This window comes from Primulina tabacum, chromosome 7 (assembly GCF_025594145.1).
Source record: "Primulina tabacum isolate GXHZ01 chromosome 7, ASM2559414v2, whole genome shotgun sequence".
Classification (NCBI taxonomy): Eukaryota; Viridiplantae; Streptophyta; class Magnoliopsida; order Lamiales; family Gesneriaceae; genus Primulina; species Primulina tabacum.
The window spans coordinates 36899983-36922945 of NC_134556.1; the positions used below are offsets into that span (position 1 = coordinate 36899983).

The 22963-nt window shown below is 32.8% G+C and overlaps 2 protein-coding genes, 1 long non-coding RNA gene and 1 other non-coding gene across 4 annotated transcripts; 3 read left to right on the plus strand and 1 right to left on the minus strand.

Moving 5' to 3' along the window:
* Positions 1–5: 5 nt before the first annotated feature.
* On the minus strand, positions 6–4898 carry LOC142551614 (auxin response factor 5-like). The gene is made up of 14 exons (XM_075660938.1): positions 4770–4898; positions 4502–4614; positions 3884–3982; positions 3705–3761; positions 3478–3630; positions 3308–3392; positions 3057–3147; positions 2764–2928; positions 2512–2634; positions 2359–2434; positions 2116–2251; positions 864–2035; positions 534–721; positions 6–388 (listed from the first exon to the last, which is right to left on the minus strand). Exons 1-14 carry the CDS (start codon positions 4867–4869, stop codon positions 235–237), a joined length of 2712 nt encoding a protein of 903 aa, XP_075517053.1. The 5' UTR covers positions 4870–4898; the 3' UTR covers positions 6–234.
* Positions 4423–5295, plus strand: LOC142551616 (uncharacterized). Its single transcript, XR_012821595.1, has 2 exons — positions 4423–4602; positions 4755–5295. It is a non-coding gene; the product is annotated as an uncharacterized LOC142551616 (long non-coding RNA).
* Positions 5296–15380: 10085 nt separating this feature from the next.
* On the plus strand, positions 15381–16205 carry LOC142550937 (auxin-induced protein 15A-like). Its single transcript, XM_075659983.1, has one exon. It carries the CDS (start codon positions 15467–15469, stop codon positions 15887–15889), a length of 423 nt encoding a protein of 140 aa, XP_075516098.1. The 5' UTR covers positions 15381–15466; the 3' UTR covers positions 15890–16205.
* Positions 16206–21564: 5359 nt separating this feature from the next.
* Positions 21565–21646, plus strand: TRNAS-UGA (transfer RNA serine (anticodon UGA)). The gene has a single exon. It is a non-coding gene; the product is annotated as a tRNA-Ser (tRNA).
* The last annotated feature ends 1317 nt before the right edge of the window (positions 21647–22963 follow it).

Here is a 22963-nt window from a genome sequence, read left to right on the forward strand (position 1 = left end):
AATAATGTGATTTTCATCTTGAACATTACAACAATCAAATCTTAGCAAACATGATAAAGAATAAATATCTATTACAGATTTTACAGTTGGCTTAGGTTCTCTCGACTGTAATTTGCCAATGCTTTTTGTGGGGCTGGATATGAAGATGCAAGTTAAGACGTGGGCAAATGTAGATTGAAAGCAGGCCTTTTGATCCTATGACCCATAGGAAAAAAGGGTTTATCTGGAAATCAGTTAGAGGCCATTTTTCCCGCATCCATCTTCAGATGCTGCGCCATTAATAGCCTGTACGCCGGCCGAGTTTAAAAGCTGCATTCCCTCTTGTCCCATCTGCTGAACTTCCGATGGTGATAGAATTCTGATGCATTTAACACAGCCCACAAATTCCCTACACGATTCAACATAGCATTTAGTCTCCAAGAATTTTTTTCTGCTCTGATAGAGCAGATTTACGTGGAAATGTTTGTATGAGCAAGCTTGTTTGATGGGATTAATTACACAAGTACTGAGGAGAATAGGTTAATGGGACTTACTCCCAAGGATCATCTCCGACAAGTAGAACATCGTTTTCGAAATCCACATAGACCAGTTTCCATCCGGAACCCATGTCATTAAGCAAGCCCTTGAGACCAAACATGTGTTCTATTTCCGAACGTAGCTCGTCGTAAGTCTTGAAACTAGAGACATCGATCGACCTTCCCACAGACCCGACCTTTTGTATCTGTCAAAACTCATCTCATCAGCATAGAATCATATATTTGAAAATTTCAATCCATCAACATATTATAATGTCAAACTCTTGTATGCGTAATCAAATGCCGTGGTAAACATATTTCTTTTGTTCAAGTAACAAAAACATTTACCTTCGTATAAGTCCGGAATCGTGGAGTAACTTGCTGCCATGAGCCATGTTGCAAAAGATTTTTGTCTTCAAAATCCACATTGCTTGAAGATGCTCCTCCCGAGTTATCTGCGTATTCATGGAGAGAGAATGTCTGAGAATCTGCTAGGCTAGCTGATGTAATCTGGGATTGGACATCCTGATTTGGGCAGAAGTTTCCCACTAGGTAATCAGACTGATTCTGGAAAGCAGTGTTCTTTAATGCACAAAAATCATCCAAGATCGTGCTAGAAACAGAAGGATCAATTACTGTACTTCCATTGTTATTATCACCAAGATTGAGACAGCTATATATGTCACCCTGAATCTGGCTCTCATCTGATGATAAGTCTTTCAAACCACATGAATTATACGGAAGAGTCGACATTTCTTGATGAGACAACATGGTAGGGAGATTGGTTTGGGACATGCACTTCACATTGTTAAAATGAAAATCCCACGATTCTTGACCTGCTGAAGCCGGCACTTTGATCATAGTTTCTGGTAAAGGAGAAGGCTGACCGGATTTCTTGAACACAAAAGAAGACCCCGTATTTCTAAACATGGCAGGTGAGGAGGGACATATTGAAGAATACGTGTTAAATTCAACCTGACTCGGGTACTGGAACAAGGGATTAAGATTTATGGACTGTACATGGGATGGATCATTTTGCGGAGTTTGAAAGATTTGTGAGTCCAACCTAGAGTGTGTGATCACCGGACTCGTTTGCATCCCATTACTCTGATTCATGACTGGAACATCATGTTTGTTATCGTTGCACTGCTCTTGTGACTGAACCTGGCTAAGCTGATCTATAGTCAGTGAAGGTCCTACTGTATCCATGGAAGTTCGGTGCACAACTTTTTCTGGTGCCTCTGGGATTGACGGCAGTAAAACATTCGAATTCATGACATTCGTTTGGCTGCTAACTAATCGTTCAGGATAACTTTCCGTGTCTGGAGGAATAATCTGTGGTGGAGTCGGTTTATTTGCAGATTGCACCGAAGATTTGGATTCCTGGAGTGCTGTGTCCTTTATTAGCATCTTTGTGAAGTGATCTGACCATAGACTTGATACCGAGGGACATGGAAGATCTCCAAGTGGACTGTGGAAAAGAGGTCGATTTATTAAACCTTCCCATTCTGTTTGCGCCCCTGATATAAGAAAAATGCCCAACTGCTCAGTGCACGGCAAAGACATGAAACAACAGCCATTTCAAATGATAGAAAAATACCTAAGAAAGCAGAGTGGAAAGGACGCTTCAGGTTGCCTGTTAGAGATGGAAATATAAAGAGGCTTTCTGGAGTCTCGATTTCCCAGGGGCTAACTCTACTTTGCTTGTCACAGCACCCAGGCTCATCCCACTCTACCTGTCACCAAAAATAAGTAAAACATTGGTCCAGCGGGGTCACATTTTTGCTAGAATTAGAGGTATCTGAGTTTCTTAGTTCTTACACATCATACAATTGACAAATACCTGCAGACTACGCCATTTGGAATTTGGCCATCTTAGAGGATCCAAATCGCTTATACCAGTAATGGTTCCCATATATCTGTGTAAATAGCAAAAGAGATGTCAGATAACAGAATATGAGACATCAAACCGAACCTGACAAAATTTTAAAGTCACCTTCGTTTATTGGAATCTTCTGTTTCAAACATCATACCAAACCTCATACCTATGGAGAGTTGTGTACCATACAATGCTTTTCGATATTTAACCAGTGGAATGACAAATTCTGAGGGGCATGCCCTAAAAAATGATAAAATATTGCAGAACAACCAATGTTTAGCCTTGTCTTTTTTTTTTTGGGCAAGAATCCGGCATAACTGCTGAGTCAATCAAGTGATGTGCGTATCTGAAAAGTAAAGGAATAAAAACCTTGGATTGTAGAAGATTGTGAACGGGGTTCTGTTAGCCGCAGCATGAGCAGCAGCAGCCAGGATTCCAATGTGCATGCTATCAGTAGACAGAACCGAAGATGGCAAAGCTGCTTGCTGACGATTAACACGCCTCACTCCGAGTAATAGCTGTGACTTCTCATCTCTATACACAACCACGGTGAAATTACAACAAATTTTGAAAAAAATTTTATTTTAATAAAGAATTCCAAATATGCATTCTTGACCATTACTTTACTTTTTTTTTAAATGAACTGCAGCAACAAAAACTACCTGATAAATAGAACCGCATCGCCTGCTCTAAGCCTCTTTGCACCAACAAACATGCTCCAACCAGTTGTTAGAAGGTGCCGCTTTGGCTGTCCTAGATAATGAAACAAGCAGCAAGGTAAGGTTTGAAAACTGGCATTGAGTCGCTGGTTAGTTTGGCATAAAATTTATGACTTGAATAAGAAATAAAAACACAGAACAGAAAATTTCAACAGAAATAACTGAAACAATGAAAAAGGAAACAGTTTATTTACCCCGGTATATATGTCGAAAAGTCCATGTGTTTTCATGCAAATCTCGGACAACAAGTTCTTGAGTTGGTGGTTGCACAGAGTAATCCTGAAAAGAAGCACTAAAAGTATATAAATTATGTCTTATTATATGAATACAACGAAATAAATAACCAAATAAACCAAAACCGAACCAGCAGTGGAAACAGCTTTTCTGCAGCTCTTCGAGGAACTGAGAAGCCACCATGTGTGCTAGTATCACTGGCCGTCAATGTCTTGCAGAAAAATTCAGCTGGATGTTTGCTGGGTTTTACTCGAAAGTCCGGTATAGGAAACACGTCCTTTTCCTAAAGAATGAGCAAAATATGAAACTGCAAAACAAAAGGCCACAAAAACTAGTTTGCAATGGTGTATATCTTACAGAATTCACCGACTGAAGGCTCATTTGGGCATAAATTTCATCTGTGTCTTTGTCTGCCTATTTGTCAAAAGAAAGTTAGATGGATATTTCTATTCCAGTACAGAAAATGATCTGTTGATTTCAAAACAACCCCCTTTTTTGCGTAAAATTAAGTATACAAAAATGCTGGAAGGACATACATGGAGTGTAACATTGTGAACTTGACACAACAAATGAGAAGGTAGGTTTGGATAGCTTGGTATTTGTGTTGTTGCTGATCTATTCGTGGATGCAGCAACCTGAAAAAAAGAGAAGAAAGATCCTATTATGCAACTTGACCAGTCGAATTTGCATATAATTGTCTCGTGTCCGAAAAATCACCATACACACGAAAAGCATTAAAGTTACATGCTGTGACTATTATATATTATGAGTTATGACTCCAAAAAATAATTTGAGGTTTCCTAGAGGGCATTTGTACAAAACTTTCTGGTCCCAAGCAAGCCATGGCTGAATAATTCCACAAATGATCGTAAAATAGTTAAAAATGCAAGTTTTATTAGAATATGCATCAAGTACGTGTAAACTACACAATTATTTTTATGGAAATGAATTACTATATTAATCCTCGTTCAACTTTATTCTCGACATTAACGAAGCAAGTAAAGATTATGTGATCCCAATTCTGCATCCTCCTCTAAGTTTCACTTTACCCGCAATTTTCGATCTTATCAAGTACCTTAGTCCAAAATAATAACAATAATACGGGGATCAACTACTCCAATTTTCAGTTTTGCTAAGATGAGGAAAATACTCGCCTGTTCACTGTGCCCTTGTGGAAAATAGTACACAAGGCTTCCAACCTGAGGCAAGGTAACAAGCGGACCAGCACAAGCATGCCACAACTCAGAATTCATTGGTTTCTTTACCCCTATTAAGAACCATGGTAAAGTAATGAGAATTCTACCTAGTACCACAAATTTGAAGAGATCTTAGAAAATGATTTAGATTTTCTAGAAATACTGCAAAACAAATTTATAAAGGCATGTGATATATCATTATAAAACAGAGGAATGTGTAACAGACCAGTATCCTGCATTTCTTTCAAGAATTTCATCCCTTCAAGGATATTATGTCCACCATTGACCAAACCTTCGGGTTTGAATTTTTCTTCGACAGAAGCCATATTTGTATATGTATTTATGCTCTATTTTTCACCTGCCTTAATCCCAAAAACATCCCAATTTCAAGAAATCGTCACACTCTAGGAAAGATATAAGCTTTGCATCCAAAAACCATTCACTCACATGTTCTTGAATACCTAGACAAAAAGGGAGACGATCCATTTCAAGGAGCATCGGTTTAAAGAAATACCCGTCATTATTTTCTTGGAGGTGCCGAAGACCAAAGCCGATACAAATATTCAGTGAGAATCTAGTACTATGAGAGGAACCAATCAAAGAAGCCTGCCGTAAAAATCCAAAACCATAGAACAAAGCCACACTGCAAAAGTCACTGAAAAATCTACGTGGGGCTTCCTCTTCCTCTTCGACTATATGAAAAACAACCCCTCATCAGCTAAAGCGAGAAAAAGCAAAACCAAAAAATAAAATAGAGGGGTCCGTTTTCTTGCATCAAAGCACGCGGACCGTGCCCTGCATGGTCGGACTATCAAGTGTTTCCCTCTTTTTCTCCATCTTTTCTCTTTAGATTATTTCTCAAAAGAAATTGACCTTTCTCAATCCAAAAATTCCAAAAATAACACCAAAAGTTCCGATCTTTTGAACCCTTTTCCTCTCTCTCTCTCGCTCTTTTCACTCTCTTTTCACACCTTCACGGTAGTTGGTTTATGTGGTTTTTTTTTCTCTTTAATGGTGAAGAGGGTAGTGCATGCTCTTATCCTGCGCCCACACACTTTCTGAAAATAGTAGATTCTGCTGCAGCAGCTTTAGGCCGAGAAATTTGTGAGCTTTAGAAATAAATAAGAAGCGTGAATTATCAGAACAAAGCCATTCCCACACGAAATCATTAGCATACGCAGCGGAGAACCAGTCGGACGAATTATTTAAACCGGATTAAGTATAATAGACAGTAGTTGCTTGCATCCATAGACTACCCCTACAAATAAAGAACAACAAGAATTTATACTGGTTATACTACTTAGATTCGTTGGATTTATTAAAAAAAAATGGATGTATTACAATGTATTTCCCCTTTTCTTATGAATTAATTATAGTACTATATGTTCAATACTGCATTTTATTTTTTTCTTGGCCATCATGGAGATCACTTGATAAATTTACATGCCTAGTTTACCTCATATAGTAATTTATTATTAATTTACAGGTTGTTTCTCCGTTTTCAAGTCTCAATCAATCCACAAATTGGGGGAGAATGATGTCAATGGGCCAAGAAACATTTGTCTCATGTGTTTTTTAGTCTACCACTAATCTCTTTTTTCCATCAAGTATTTTTAAATCTTTTGAAATTGGCTATAATTTCCCCTTTTCCACCAATTACAAGTTCTAAACGTATTGAGGTCCGAAGATCAAAATGTTTGAGTTAACTCGAATCGAACCGAATTTACATAGTATCTTACTTGAGTTTGTTGAAAACTTTGAACTAGGGTCGAGTAATTCAGAGTGGTAGCTCACGCTTTACAATTTAGTAGTAAAATGTTCTTTGATTTTATGGTCGATTGTTAAAACATGTGATTAATTAGTTTGCACCCTTATTTTGATTAGGAAAAAAATTGAGGCAAGAGGGGTGACTAGTGAGGTGAAAGTTGGGAAATTAATTAATAGGGGTGGGAAGGAAACGTGGTTTTCCTTGCCATTTCCTAAAAAAACATAGGGAATTTTCTCTTTAACATTTTAAGAAGGAACGTTGTTTTTATTTTATTTTTTTAAAAAAATAAAGAATAGAAAGTCGTATTTTTTGGTTCTTTATAATTTTAATCATTTATATTGTTAGTTGTCTCACATTGGTTGAATAAAATACTTGGGAGTTGTATATATGGTATTAGACAATCCTCCATTTTGAGCTAGATTTTGGGGTTGAGTTAGGTCCAAGTTCCGATCTTAACATGGTATCTGAGCTCATATTTCACCGATATGTGTTGGACTGCCAATAGTTGGGTCACCCGTTCTGCTCATAATTGGATCATTTGTAAATTTCACGCTCCAAATATTCATTCACGGGCGTGCTTTTTAGTTGAGTTAAGTCCAAATTCCAATCTTAACATATATTGTCGAATTTCAATTTTGGTTTTGTATTTTTAAATTTTTGATGATTTTAATCTTTTTTCTTATATGGCACTAGATATATCAATACCAAGCTGACAATATATTAAAATTGTAAAAAAAATAAAAAAATTACAAACAAAAACTAAAATTCGAAAATATAAATATCTCGAAACAAGGTGGTGGTGATAAATTAGAGCAGAAATTTTGATAAAAACAAGACCGAGGCGCATTTTAGCACGTGGATTACGAGGTTCTTAACAGAAGGGTCATTCCTCTTATGTTTGGTTGGATCAAGACTGGACCTTTTGTCGTAATTTGTATTATATTAAATTCATCCTCTCGCTTTTATCGGGCTTTGTACTCATCAGATTTGTTGACTGTTTGTCACGCGTGCGGGTCACGACAAATTAATTATACGGCGCAAGTTAAGACCAGCCTCGACTCTCGTGCACTTTGTTTAATTACAATTGATGTTTATTTTATAATTTAGGATAACATTTTATATTGTTTGTTTGTTTCTTTTATACAATTTATATTTCACCATAATGTAAAAAGAATTGTTATTACGGGAGACAAATATATTATATGACTTGTGATATGTTTTATATCTATCGCGCACACTTATTTAAATATCGATGAAATGATATTCATCTTTTAGATGTGTAAATTTTTTATGTTTTATCATGTGAATGTCACATCATCGGTGTCAAATAATTGCGCACGGTAAATATGCAGTATATCAAAAAGTCCATCGATGTGATTGTGAGAAACGTGAATTTTTATTTATTTTTAACATGAAGTTAATTATGAGATTTATCGATACAAAAATGAAAGGGTAATATTTATTTGCTTTACCTCTTTCAATAATTGATGAAAGTATATATATTTGAAGTGCTAGAGTTGAAAATTTTCCATATAACTTTTAAAAGACATGGAATTTGCGTGGTGAATTGGTAATAATCTCTCTAACATTCAAAGCTTCATATTATCTTACTATATTAACTTAATATTGTATGTTATAATTTAATAAAGTAGAATAATCATATCCATGGCCTCGTCCTTATATGCCTACGAAATGATCGTATTTCATAATTTTTTAAAAAAAATTAAAAAATTTAAATTACATCATTATCATTAGTTATATTTTTTAGTAAAAAAAAATGGTCGTACCTACAAAAATTATGTAAAAAATATAATTTTACGTTTTTTTTTTTACTCTGTTGGAATCAATAATACGAATCAAATTGTAAATTCCAATGGATTGAGGAAAAGGATTCTCAATACATAATTTGTTATTAAAGGGTAAATAGAGAGCAAAAATTGAAAAGTAACCCTTTTTCATTCTCGAAATTTTAAATCGGAAAAAAAAATAGTGAATCATTGTTATTACATTATCCTTTTTCATGGAGAAACGTGACGTGCATCATCAGTCTAAAGTTGTACTAATTACTGCCCTTTTAAGTAACATAGGGATGGTTAAAACTCAAGAGAATAGAGAGGAGAATAATCTAGTATTGGGATGAAAATGCGGATTTTTCATAAGAATTTTATAATGTTAGAGATATCAAAGACAAATTTCAATTTTGTTTATCGAAATTTGGTTAACTAAATTAAATGTCACGAAATATATCGTATAATGAGAAATTCCATTTTGGGATGAAAAGAAGCTTATAGAGAGTTAATCTAATGTGTTCCTACGGGGTTCTGATGTACAACAGCTTGCGGAACAATCGTGGATTTCTCCACCCAATCGCTGATGTTGTTCGGATGGTGCTTACTCCTTTCGACGAGCTAGCTTGGTCCTCTCGGTGTATTGGCTTTGGAAATTTGATCTATGTCGTCTGAGGTTGCTAATTAATTTCAAAGTCTATTCAGTATATGTGACAGAGGGCTAATGGTGCGACGCATTTGTTAGCTTGCAATGTTATGTTTTATTTAACATGATTGAATGGATATATGAGAATATTTCATAATGGCTAATCAACATTGTATTTCAGGATCTTCCAAATTAATTATATGATAGTATATTCTAAAATAAAAGATTAGGTCTCTTGTGAGACGGTTCCATGAATCTTTATATGTGAGAGGGGTCAACTCTACCGATATTCACAATAAAAAAGTAATACGAGATCTGTCTCAATAAATACGATAGATCTGTCTCATGGATGACCTAAATAATTCATGAATGACCCAAATAAAATATCCGTCTCACAAAATATGATCCGTAAGACCGTCTCACACAAGTTATTGTCAAATAAAAAAGACCACACGTATGGGGAGCAAGCAAGACCTTTCGTTCTTTTTTTTTCCAAACAGTAGGGTTGGAGGATTTATCTAAATCTAATATAACTAAACAAAGATCTTGGGTTCTCATCTTTAGTGACCTCTTTGGGATTTTTTTTTAAAAAAAGGAAAAAGGTAAATGGAACGAGTTTTTGGTCACTTAGGTCACATGAAAAATAATATAATATGATATAACATCGAAATTTGCATTTTAAGAGATCCGTCGAAAAAAATTACCGGATCCACGTATGAATAATATTAATTATGATAATATGCGTCAAAGGAGATCAACTATTTGATTTTAGGAGATGAGTAAATGCTTACAAATTTTTTTTTTTTTAAAAAAAAAAACAGCATGTGCATTAGATAATTTTTCCCCTCAAATTCAAAAAGGATGATCGATTGCTTCCTTGCCATTGGATTATCAGTGGATGATGATAAAAGGATAAAACAAAAGAAGATATTCAGTTTATGCAAACAAATGAAGGAAGCATGCCGCATGCGTGACCATAATCAATTATGGCAAGCTAAAGGCAAATATATGGTATCATGCATGCATGGTGCATTTACCTTTTCTGCTTTTAACTTCAACTACATATTATAAATTGTGAATTCGGAAAACACATTTACATGATTTTCTCTAAAATAATTATCTTCCAACCTCACATCATATTTTAGTATTTGTCAATTTTTTTATTCCATGTGTATATGTATATGTATTTATTTAGGACAATGGAACTCGCAACTGTCACCATCTGCGAGCACTGTCCACTAGGTACACTACGAGTTAATGCAGTAGTATATTAACTATGTTAGTCACCTAAAACTTGTTAGGTAAACCTTATGCTACGGACTCGCATAGAAAAATGTTGATATGCATAATCTAACTCATTATTATTAGTCAAACATGCTCGTACTTCACCAACTTGAATTTCCCGCAATAATGTTCATATCATAGTTCTTCCAAAGAGGAGTAGAAAGAGATCTAGTATTGACTTAATTGGGGGCATATTTGTATATCATTTCAGTATCGTTTTTGAGTAACAACAAATGATTAAGATTACAATTGTGATTATACCCATTATCAAGGATTTTATTGGGAACAAAAAAGGCAAAAAAATACAGGAAAATGGGGCCCGAACACGATGATTGAAAGAGAAAGAACCGAAGCAGGCGTGGCTAAAGAGAGGGACATTTAAACAGAGTACACTGTAGTGAAATAAGGGGACATTTTATTCCATGTAAGATATTCCCCTTTTGTCTGTTCGTATAGTGTGGGCCGTTAATCTTTATGGCTACATATTTCAAAAAAAATAAAAGAAATAATGGGTATTCCCCCCCTTTATTTCATTTATGCATTTTCCACGCTGGTTTTTTTTTATTGAATGAGAGAAAATGACAATTCAAGAAGGAGCTCACAAGTACAACAAATAAATTGAATCCAATTCAGGATAAGATTAATATACTCTCTCAATTTCGAGATTTTTAGCTATTGACTACTCAAATCTCACTCACCTTGAACTGAGAAATGGGCCTAATGGCAATGGTGACTGGGTGATAAATCATAAAACTGTTAAACGGGTCAGCCCGACCTAATCAGCCAACTAGAAACCTCCCCATTGCGGGTTACGGTCTATGCTGACCAATTCGTCAAAAAAAAATTTCTTTGAAATATAAATTTTTGTAAAAATTCCAACATAGTTTAATCATTTTTTTTGTTTTATCAGGATTTATTGCTACCTGTAATATTAAAAACGGAAATATGAAATACAAAGATGAATTATTTGATTAAAATAATTAAACATCAGGAAAAAAAATTATTTCCTCTCTTACACCACACAAAAATGAATTATTTGATTAAAAAAATTGTATTTTATTTTCAAAAAATAAAAATTGACATTTATTGAGCCTCCAGAGCAAAATCAACCAATGGGCCCAGCCCATGAAACAACTCCATCGTAAAACAGCAGAAGGTAAAGTGGCAGAGGTTTTGTAACAAGTCGTCTTCCGCACTCTAAAACCTTAACAGCTCTAATCGATTACGGATCGAATTGTAGAATATTCAAAGTATCAGCGATATTTGTAATCATGGAGGGATTGAAAGAATGTGAAGGTAATATGGTGATGTACCTGCACCCCTGCAAGGCCAAAAGCCCCACCGACGCCATTCTCCGCTAGCTTGGCTCTTTGCTCTTCACGTTAGTTTTAATATAACCTTTTCTCCTTTTGTTTTTTTTTAGCACAAGGGCTCATGGGCTGATCATGAATGATTATTTTGACTGAAAGATGTTTCTTTGCTTCGTCTGTGTAGGTATAGTGAGACTTTTGATGGAGTGGTGTTGTTGCTATTCAATCCGACATGCTTTTAGGTAGTTTTCCGGAGTTATTTCTTCGTAGCACAGAGGGGGAGGTGGTTAAAATAACTAGACATTCGAATCATACTGTAGTTCTTGGTTTCTCTACGGCTTTTATAGGAGTCGAAGACATCCGCGAATAATCCAAGCATAAAAATGTAAGCGTCTTGTCTTGAGGGATGATGTATTCGCTGCCACGGTTTAAGGAGCCAGAATTTGTGCCGCTCATTCATATTATCTCCACTCATTTTAAAAAACGCGGAGAGGTTGTTAGCCTATCCTATAGGAAACACAAGATAAAAGTCGGAACTCGGAACTGTTCTGCGTTTTGTGGTGAAGAGGCGATCTTTTTGTATTCCCCGCCTCGGTACCAAAATTATTTTGTGGTTGGTAGCTGAAAATTTTGTCATAGCGGTGGTTAAAATATATAACATACCCTGTGATTCCCGTTCACTAAAAATCAACCATTTATCGTTTAGTGAACTTCTTGACATAATGGGTTGTAAAGTCACTCTATTTGTCTTTGTTCAACAGTAACAAGGTCTGACTATTCGTATTGACATATAAGTTTGATAGTTGAATTCAAACTTGAATTTATGGGGCATATTAACTTATGAAACCTAATTAACTTATGAAACCTGCTCCTGCTCTTGCTCTTGCTCATATATTAGTTGGATTCGAAAATGAAACAATAATATTTTGAACCCCAAGGGATTTTCAAAAATTGCTGTTTTTTCCTCATAAAGGGGCTTGTGCGAGTAATTTCTAACTCTGTTTCCTTAAGATATATATTTACAGATTAAAATATAAACAGATTACAGTTATTTATGGCTCGATTTTAATGTTGTTGTGTTTTAATTCGGTTAAAATCATTGTTCAAGCTTACATGGAGGCTGGAGCCATTTCAAGCTCGAATTCTAATCATATTGCATAAATGTTCAGAATTTCTATTACAAAGAAAAAGATACTTCGAAGTTATTACATTCATTTGAGAAAATGAACAACAAATTGAAGAATGTCACTATTGTAAACGCTATATTCGATACAACTCTGGATTCTTGAACTTTTAAACCACTATGAGGTGGGAGAGTTCAGTCGACAGGACCAAAGAGGGAAGAAGAAATAGAACCCAACTTGATATTTTGGTGAACTTGTCATGGAAGTTAATGGTTGTCTTCTACGGATTACTTTGGTTTATGTAATCTAACCAATTGAATTTTCTTGCAATTCCATCGCTTGGATTTCTATTAAATGTCTATTTGATAAAACACCACGGGGAGATGGGAACTAGTCACGGAATGACAAATTTATTAGCTGCATCATCCATGTATTTATTTTCATTGGGAAAACAAAATTCTGAAATTGATACATTTAGAAAGTTTTTATTTTTGAAATTTGAAGTAATTGTGTCTTATTGACTTCACCTACTTCAATTTTATTGTAGTTCTGATGAAGTGGTGCTTCATTATCAGGATCTTTGACCGCTGACAGCTCAGAATGTGCTCGTAGGTTGGATAAAAATTTGGATAAATGATCTCAAACTGACGGGTTTAATGTGAAATGTCTGTATAGGAAGTTATTAAGAAAACATGTAGCATTTTGATCGAGTTTTCACTGATCTGTGTTCATTTCACAGCACCTCCAAAAAGAGGAAAGTCAATGAATGAATCAAAAATCCAGAGGGAGATAGATCGATGATCAATAAGAAAATTATCGGAGAAGATGAAATGCCAGAGGAAGGTATGACGATGGTCAAAAGGAAACAACTTTATGGAAAAATGACCAGCAGACAGATTCAAAGGTCTAAGAAAGGGAGAAAAGATCAATCTTGAAGATTGATGTTGGAACTTATTTTAATTTTAAAGACAGAAGGCCCTTTAGGTTCTGTAATTATTTTTTCTTCTGGCTCTAGTTGTTTGGTGTCCATCTTCCATTCTCTAACATCATTGTTCTCACATGCATCAGTAAGTTCTCGGTCAGACTTCATAATTTATCGCAATCAAAACATGATCATACTACAATTTTTTATGTATCAAGTGCTTAAAATCAAAATAATAATAGATTAAAAATCCAGAAATGCATCAGAATTTTATTTAATATAAAAATCACGAATCCAACATTGAAATTTATGACTATGAAAACCTTTGAAATCGAAGTATTTGAAGATGACCTAATTTTCAGTATATTTTCTTTCATTTTGACACCGTTTTTACTATTTTCTATCGAACAAGAATTGTATGTCTTTAAACTGAAGAGAACAAACTCATTGTCCTTTATAATAGTTCTCCATCTTTAAAAAAAAAAATAAAATTTGTAGGATTATGTTTGGGACATATATATCATTTTGTTGGGATGCGAATTTGCTAAAATAAAAAATCAGCAATGATCACAAAATGTTATGATCCTCAAGTCATAACAGGTGGAACACTAAAGTGCTCTTAAGTGCTCAGGGGGATGCATTTTTCTTTCTCATTTCACATTCCATGTGCCCCCTCCCCCCTCAAATTTTTGTTGGGGGTCAAATTTAAGGAAGTTAATTTTCATTCAAAATGAGACACAATCTTAAATTACTCATTGGTGATGTCATGGAAAGAGCCCGGGTCATCTTTGGGCTCGTGCAAGAAGGAAAGACCAAAGCAAGATCAGTACTTAAAACAAAGAGCAAGTTTTTTCATTAGACTGTATGATAAATCAATTTTGTGAAATGAATTTATAAAAAATATTTTTTTTTGGTTAAAAATATTATTTTTTTGTTATAAATATGAAACAAATCAATTTGTCTCATGAATATAAATACGCGAGACCACGAAACTGATTCAATCAAAAGAGGCTTTATATATTAATTATGGGTTGACATGTTGGCCTTCAATTAGTCAGTACAATGAATAATATTAATATTGTTTCTATATTCAATCAATGATTAATTTTCTTCAAGTGCCAATACAGAGGTTGGAAGCTAGCGAACGGACGTATTATATAAAAAGGGCTAATGGGAAGTATTGCACATGGAGAAAAATAATAATGTTGGAAGCATTAGAAAAATTAAAATTACATACTTTTCTTTATTTTATTTTGGGGAATATAATAGAGAAAAGCATCCTATAATTTTGTCGAATAGGGCCAAGCCAGCTACCTATAATAACCATTTTGGATTGTTATTGTCTTTTCTTCCTTTTCCGTTTATTTTGACGACGAATTCAACAAGCCTCTGTTCTTCTTTAAATTTGCACGTGGTGGCATTTGGTTTCTGTTCTTTTCTTTTGGTAAAATTGTATACAATTTTTCATGCAGCGTTTATAAAAAAATTATACATTTATTACGAAAATATTGTATTTTCTCCCCCTTTAAAGCTTTCAACGCCTTTATATCGGCTGGATTACAAAAAATTATATACACAATTTGATATATATTTCATATGTGTTTTATTATTTTCTGTAATATTATATTAATATATGAAATGTAGTTCAACTAGTTTATCTTAATTTTAATTTTAACCGGGAAGGGATATGAGTTACTAAATTGTTTTTCATTAAATTATTGACATCATTAAACAATTATTATACTTAAATTTAAACTTTTTGAAATAATTAACGTACCTGAGATTTATACTCCCGGCCCACTGGCGTAATTTAAGCCAAAGACTAAGGGCATAAATTTACACCCAACATTATATATATAATAAAAATTTACGTGACATCGGATCGTATTTTTTGAGACAAATATCTTATTTGAATTATTCATAAAAAAACCTGCTCCATTATATAAACCCTACACTCCCCCTTCATTCATTCCCCACTTTTTCATCTATATATTGACATCATGCAATAACTCCCTCAACAAGAACAATTGGAACAATATCATACATTTCCTCCCAAAATTCTTCAAAAAAAAAAAAGGAAAAATGTCGGGATGCAGCAAAATTCGCTACATCGTTCGGCTCCGCCAAATGCTTCTCAGGTGGCGAAAGAAGGCGGCAATGGCGGCCAAACGGGCCCCTTCCGATGTGCCAGCGGGCCATGTGGCTGTGACCGTGGGCTCGAATTATAAACGGTTCGTAGTACGAACCACATATTTGAACCATCCCTTGTTTAAGAAACTATTGGTGGAGGCAGAGGAAGAGTACGGGTTCACTAACATGGGCCCGTTAGCCATTCCGTGCGATGAGTCGCGCTTCGAGGAAATTCTTTGTTGTCTAGCTCGAATCGAGTCGAATTCTAGCAAAACAGCCCGTTTCACGAGCTTTGAAGAGGTCCAAGGGAACTGTCATTTGGGCTTCCGAAGTAATCTCGAGTTTTGGACCGATTCACGCCCTCTTCTGCATTAAGTTTCTTGAAAAATTTCAAGTATTCCACTTTGTTTAACTCGGGTCGACCCCGTTTGAGTCAGCTCGAGTTTCCGAAGGTGGGAGTTTTAATAGGGAATACATTTTTTTCCACATTATTTTGTAATTCTTTTACGTTATCGTATGAATTGGGGGTGGTGGGTCATCAAAGAGCTGAGTGATGGCAAGTAGGTGGGCGAGTTACCACCGAGTCGTCCCGGGTTCGAGCCAGATCAATTCAACAACTGATGTCAATTGTGGTCGATGAAGAATAAAAAAGTGATGGTTGAGTACTTTTCATTTCTTGTATATCTATAGATTCGTTTAGTGGAAATCTGTAAAAGGGATTCTTGAAAAATGTATGCCATGTTCATGGATATTTTACTAACATAAAGTTTCAGTTGATTTTAAATAAATTATGAAATTTAATCCAATGGTTCAATTAATTATTGATATATGTAACGTGCTAGGGCTATGGGTATAATATGGCAACAACCCACGTGAAGGAAGTGGCAGTAGCCTATTAAAAATGTTACCATTTTTATTTATTATTTGTTTCTAATTCACCTATTAGTTACACACACACAAAAATTTACTTGGTCATTTTGTCAAAATTATCTCTAAAAAATTTCAAAAAATTAGGCCAATATTTTTTCAATACAATTCGTCTTAGGATCATAGGCAATTACGCATGCTTCATTTAGTATATAAAATTTATTTGCATATTCGAGTATACAAAACAAAAAAAAAAAAGAGTGTTGGCCATGTGACCTAAACCATCCAAATTCAATATATCTTGTTGAAATGACCTTCAACATTTTATAACTTTTTGGGAAAAAATTTAAATTTTAGTTTTGTAGGTTGATTTATTTTGGATTTTAGTTTTGTATTTGTCACAATTTTGTTTTTATCCAGTGAATTATAATTTTTTTTGTCGAATCTACTAAACCCATCGAATATTATTTATTTGACAACGATTTAATCTCATGTGACTCAAATGACACAAATAAAGCACATTTTACATTAAAATTCATTTAAGCAAAAATAAAAGAAAAAATAAAGAAAAACGTTATCCAATATTTCAAAATGGGAAAAAAAAATTGTCGTTTTCTTCTATTTTTGTTTGACTAGATTTTTATAAAATATAAGTTTTATTATCATCAACATGAGTCAGTTATTATAAGATTGGTGTCAAATAAAACAATATTAGTTAGATTTAGTATTGTGGACAAAAAATGATTAAAAAAATCCCAAATTATTGAATAAAAATTAAAAATTTGACAATTTATATGACTAAAATCCAAAATATGCAATCTTACGAAACTAAATCATCCTCTAATGTTAATTTAAATTGGGGACAAATTGGTTTATTGAAAAAAAAGTATGATTATAGATCAAGTTCAGTATTTTAATTTTTTGTTAGATTATATCGTCGAAGTTAAAACATCTGTCCGATTCTGTGTTCTGAATTATGTTTGGTAAATGTAAACTAGGTACATTTAGACTATTATTTATTATTAAATAACAAAAAAAAAAGAGTATCATACGTATTTTAATATTTAGTTGAAATAAATTTTTGTACGATATTGTATATTGAAATAAAAATTTTAAAAACATTAAATAAAATTACAAATATGAATAAGAATTTGAAATTAGTAATAACTTGAAAATTCTTTGCTAATGATGATTGTAACTCACGTCAAACATTATTATGTCTCCATCTTAAATTAATTACTATATTTAATTATTCTGAAGATCAGGTGGAGGGCTCCTTATAATTAGGAAGGGCAATTGGAGATTGCAGGTTGATTTAATATATTAATTTCAAGGATGAAATTTATAATATATAAAATATTTATGCTTATTTTTTATTTATAATATATAAAATATTAACTTATGCAGCTTTCTCGATTGTCTCTGCATCGAGAAAATTTGACTAATTTTTGAATCTGCGATGATCTCATTTCTTTAGATGGAGAGCAAGCTCGTCTTTTATGTTTTTACGTGGAAAGGGCAATCATTGGCATTACTTAATTTCTCTATAATTGGTATAAATAACACAATATATATATATATATATATAATTTTTTTTTACAATTGAGATATAGACTAATTTCAAATATAGTAGCGTCCACTAGTATTGCAAGGGAAATTAAATTATCAGTTGACTTGATTTTATAAATCAAACCAATTCAATAATGCCTGATCAATCAGTTAATTCAGTAACCATGATTGGTTCCATAAAAGACTCTTCATTTATATTAAATATTCATGATATTACAACATAATGACGTCACAACATAAAGAAGAGAGTTTATTTTTCACAGTGGCTAGTTTGGAGAAGAAATAATATTATTTTTCACGTGAGCGGTTTCCTTACGACGGTGAATATAATATTATTTGTTAAGAAAAAATATAATATAAAAAATGAGAAGGGTAAAATAGGAAAGAAAGTTGGTGTCCTCATAGAGCGATTATTATTAGGGGCTCAACTATAATAAAATAGTAAATAGTAAATATAAAAATTTAAAAAGGATAAAACAGGAAAGAAAGTTGGTGTCCTCATAGAGCAGTTATTATTAAGGCCTCATACTTAATATAATAGTATAGATTTATATCACAATTTTTTTTAAAAACCGTCTTAAGAATCAATTTTGTGACACAAAACTCTTATCCGAAACAATTTATGAAAAAAATAATATTTTTTGCTAAAGTATTACTTTTCACTCCATGCATGAACCAGGCCGACGCGTTTTACGAATACCAATTTGTGAGACGATTTATGGGATTATCTTTTATTTGTATTTGTGTGTATGTAATTAATTTGATTTATTTTATGTTTGATAAATTACTGATGAAATTTGTCATAGATCTTCCCCACTGGGTTTAGCGTGGCCAGCATGAAAAATAAGTGGAGATTAATATTTATTGTCTATTTTTAAAAATAAAAATTAGCCCACTTTATTTTATAATTTTAACCCACCAATCCAGTATCTGTTTTAAAATTTTCTTAAGTGAAACCCAACAGGCAGACACATATTTAAGCAAATTTTAATCTCAATCCTTATTTCTTTTGTTTTTATAATATTATGCGATTTTTTTTAAAAAAATTTATTTTCATTTGTAGGTTGACTACTTTCTTGATAGATTTTTAGCTTTAAAAATGGTTATACCTGAAACATTAAATTTTGGCTGTATTTTTTAAGTTTTGTGATACTGATTATTGTTTCATTAAACATCAAGTTAGAAATTTAGTGATTTAATCCATTTTACCTATATTTTTATTTTATTTTAAGTTTTCTCTATAATAAAAAAAAATTATACGGGCGTGTAGAAAATTGTGGGTCGATATTAACTTTAGTTGGTTTTAGAATCTCATTTTGAGTCATGAAGATTAAAAGAGTAAATACTTAGAAATAAAAATAATTTAATTAATAAAAAAATGGTAGACATGCACAAGTTTTTCTAGTTGTACAACCTGCTGTCCCATTTCTGAGAAACGATTTCATTGTAGTTGTATTGAACGTCAATATTCTCATGATAAAGATACAACTAAAATTTCGTATTTTCGTGAGATTTTGTTATTATTCATGAGATTTTTTATTGAATTTATCGTGGGATTTTGATAAATAAAATTTTGTATTGAATTTTTTGTGCGATAATAATTGTTGTATAAATTTAGTTATACATTTAACATTACTCATATTCTCTTTATAACTCGATCCCAGCCTGCTTCCAGGAGTTGGCACCAAAACAGGCCTACGAAATTAAAATCAACTTTGATTTGGTTTACGGAGTGCTCTAAACTATTTTAAACTAAATTAAGGTTTCATTTATAAAATTGGATTTCGAATGACTCGATTTTATTACAAGAATTCGACATCTATTGCATTAGCTAAAAATATAAAGAATGGGATTTCAAGAATGTCTAAACAAGTGGGATGGATTTTTTTAATTATTGTTTGGTGTGTCTTAAATCTTAATTAGTTAGTTAATATGTGTTATGGGCTCAACTAATTCTTATTATGAGCCCATTTAGCAATCAAAGGTAGGATTTTATGCCTAAATTATTTGGATTGGATTAGTGTAATGAGAGGCCATATTTTTAGTTTAATAATATTGGAGAGTAATTTTCCATTTTTGTTGATCGAAAACAAAGATTGATTTCGTTTTCAGAACACTGGTTTATTTCATCCTACCCATATGGACATTGTCCCCATGATAAGATGGATGACCAAGATTTGCACATGCATATCTAAGATCCACTTTTTTTTTGAAATTGTATGTGTGGCAAGATCTTACCCGTTGAAATGAAGTGAGGGTAGTGCCCACATAAGTAGGATCTCATGAAACCCATAACACTACAAAAAGCCATTCCTAGATCTATACATCATTGTTAAGTAGATAAATTTTAGTAACTTGACGTTCTATTTGAATGAAAGGATTTGAGATGATTTGATTTCAAATCTATTTTATTAATTTTTAATTTTATTCTAAATTAGAATGAGATTTATATTTTTCTCCTTCGATTTCAAATCTAATGTTTAACTCTTTAAGCCAAAAACTTGTATGAGACGGTCTCACGGGTCGTATTTTGTGAGACGGATATCTTATTTGGGTCATCCATGAAAAAATATTACTTTTTATGCTAAGATTATTACTTTTTATTGTGAATATCTGTAGAATTGACATGTCTCACATGTAAATATTTGTGAGACCGTCTCATAAGAGATATACTCTTTAACTTAATCATAGATTTCAAATGTCCTCCCACAAATCCAAATCCGTAAATCAAACGAACTAGTCAACTAAACGGTTCTTTTCGAATTATATGTTTTTCATTACAACAAAATCCAAAATGGTCGATCGAAAACGAATGAGACTCTAATATTATATAACAACCAAATTAACGCTAATCGTGGGAGGGAAAAAATATCTATCTTTTCTATTTCTGGACCCCAAATTTCGGGTGGGTTGTCTTTGATCAGACTCGAAAATCGTAGTCGAGTTCTCACCGAGAAAAAAACACTTTTCGTTTTAATTTTCGAACCAATTAAGTATTGAAACATTTATTTCTGAATTCTCTAGTCGGTAGTGTTATGAATCATGCTTGGAAAAGTCGATGCTTTGATGAGTTATAATTCGAGTTTTACACTTTTTTTTAGAAAAATATATTCTAAATAAAAAATTAATCATACGTGGCCATGAAATTGTAAAAAGTTAATTTTTAATGGCAATTGTTTTTAATATTTTATTGAGTATTTATGGAATTTGATTTATTTTTATATAAAACGAGACGTGGGGAAATTCTATCCATCCATATCCACTCAAGTGCGACTCTATTAGAAGATTATTTGGAGACAAAAACTTGTGTGACACGGTCTCACATGTCGTATTTTGTAAGACGTATCTCTTATTTGGGTCATCAATGAAAAATATTACTTTTTATGCTAAGAGTATCAGTTTTTATTGTGAATATCGGTAAGGTTGACCTCTCTCAAATATAAAAATTCGTAAGACCATGATCATTTTTAAATACATTGAATCGTGTTCAGATATAAAATAATCATAGGCTATTAATTAAGTGAAATTTTTAAAAAAAAAATGAATATGTAGAAATAACGGTAATTTAACTTTTTATTATTAAAATCATATTAAATTAAGAAGCAGATAAGAAAGTCGATATGTCCGAGTGGTTAAGGAGACAGACTTGAAATCTGTTGGGCTTCGCCCGCGCAGGTTCGAACCCTGCTGTCGACGAATTAATTTTTCTTACTCTTTTGGCGGGCTAGGTTGCATTTATTTATTAAAAAATACAAACATAATTTACAAAAAAAAAAAAAAAGCTGCATTCTTTTTTCCCAGAAAAGAATCAAGAAGTTACATTTACATATCAAAACATCGCTAAAATTAATGTTTTCACATATAACACTGCAATTAATCGAATTTTATATTTTTTTCAAGAACAATAATTGGTAGAGCTCTATAAATCATTTGAGAAAAATATCATCTACAAAAAACCATAAATATCGTAATATAATGAATAATTGTCATATAGAATAAATTTCAAAACTCGAATATTAATTTAATTAAATATGTTTCAAAATAATATTAAAAAAATTGAGATTTAAAGTTGGAGTAGCTTGACGGTGACAAGCCGACGATTCTTCATATTGTGCTGCATTTGACGGACATCTAAACTTTGCCCTCAACCTTTACCATTTACTTTGAGGAACAGTGAGGATTCAAGGATTATTTGGTAATGAGACCTCCTGACATCAATTTGTGACGGAATTCATACCCGATTCTACTCATGAAAATATGTTATTTTTATATCAAAAATATTATTTTTAATTCTAAATATATTTTTTTTGTGTCGAGTCGGACCTACTTGATCATAAGTTTGTTGAAATATAATTTTATGATATTTGTTTATACGATAAAATAATATTTTAAAGTTGTGATTTTTTGTAAATTTCAATTGTTTTAGATAGTTGAACCTTGAGGATCATGTTATGATATAGATAGATGATATTATTTTGTTTGGTTAATTTAATTTTATATATATTTTATATTAAAATTAAAAATATATGGGTTAATAGTTTTGGTGATTTTTTTAAAAATATTTCCAAATTGTCTTTAAAATAACACATTAGCGAATTGTTAAATTTTTAATGTAAATATGTCTAACTAAGTAGATAGAACATATGTTCCATAAACAGAAGGTTGCAAGTTCAACACTTATCCAAAACATTTTATTGATATTTTTTATAATTTATTATTTCAAAATTATGATTTAATTTTAATCTAATGTGGTGCACTGCCACACACTGAATCTCTCCCTTTATAAGATGGAAAATAAATAGAAAATCCTGAGTAGAAAACCTTTTAAACGACGCTTCAAATCTCATTCCCGTTTGCCTTCTCTCTCGCCGCCGGTATCTAACGGTTCGCCGCCGTTCGACATCGGCGCCTGTACTTCGTAAACGGTTTCATAGTTCGGAACTCTCAATCACGGTGTCGAATGCGAAATCTGCCTTTTCTTCACGGTGCTCCTCGAACGGCCATTTCCTACCG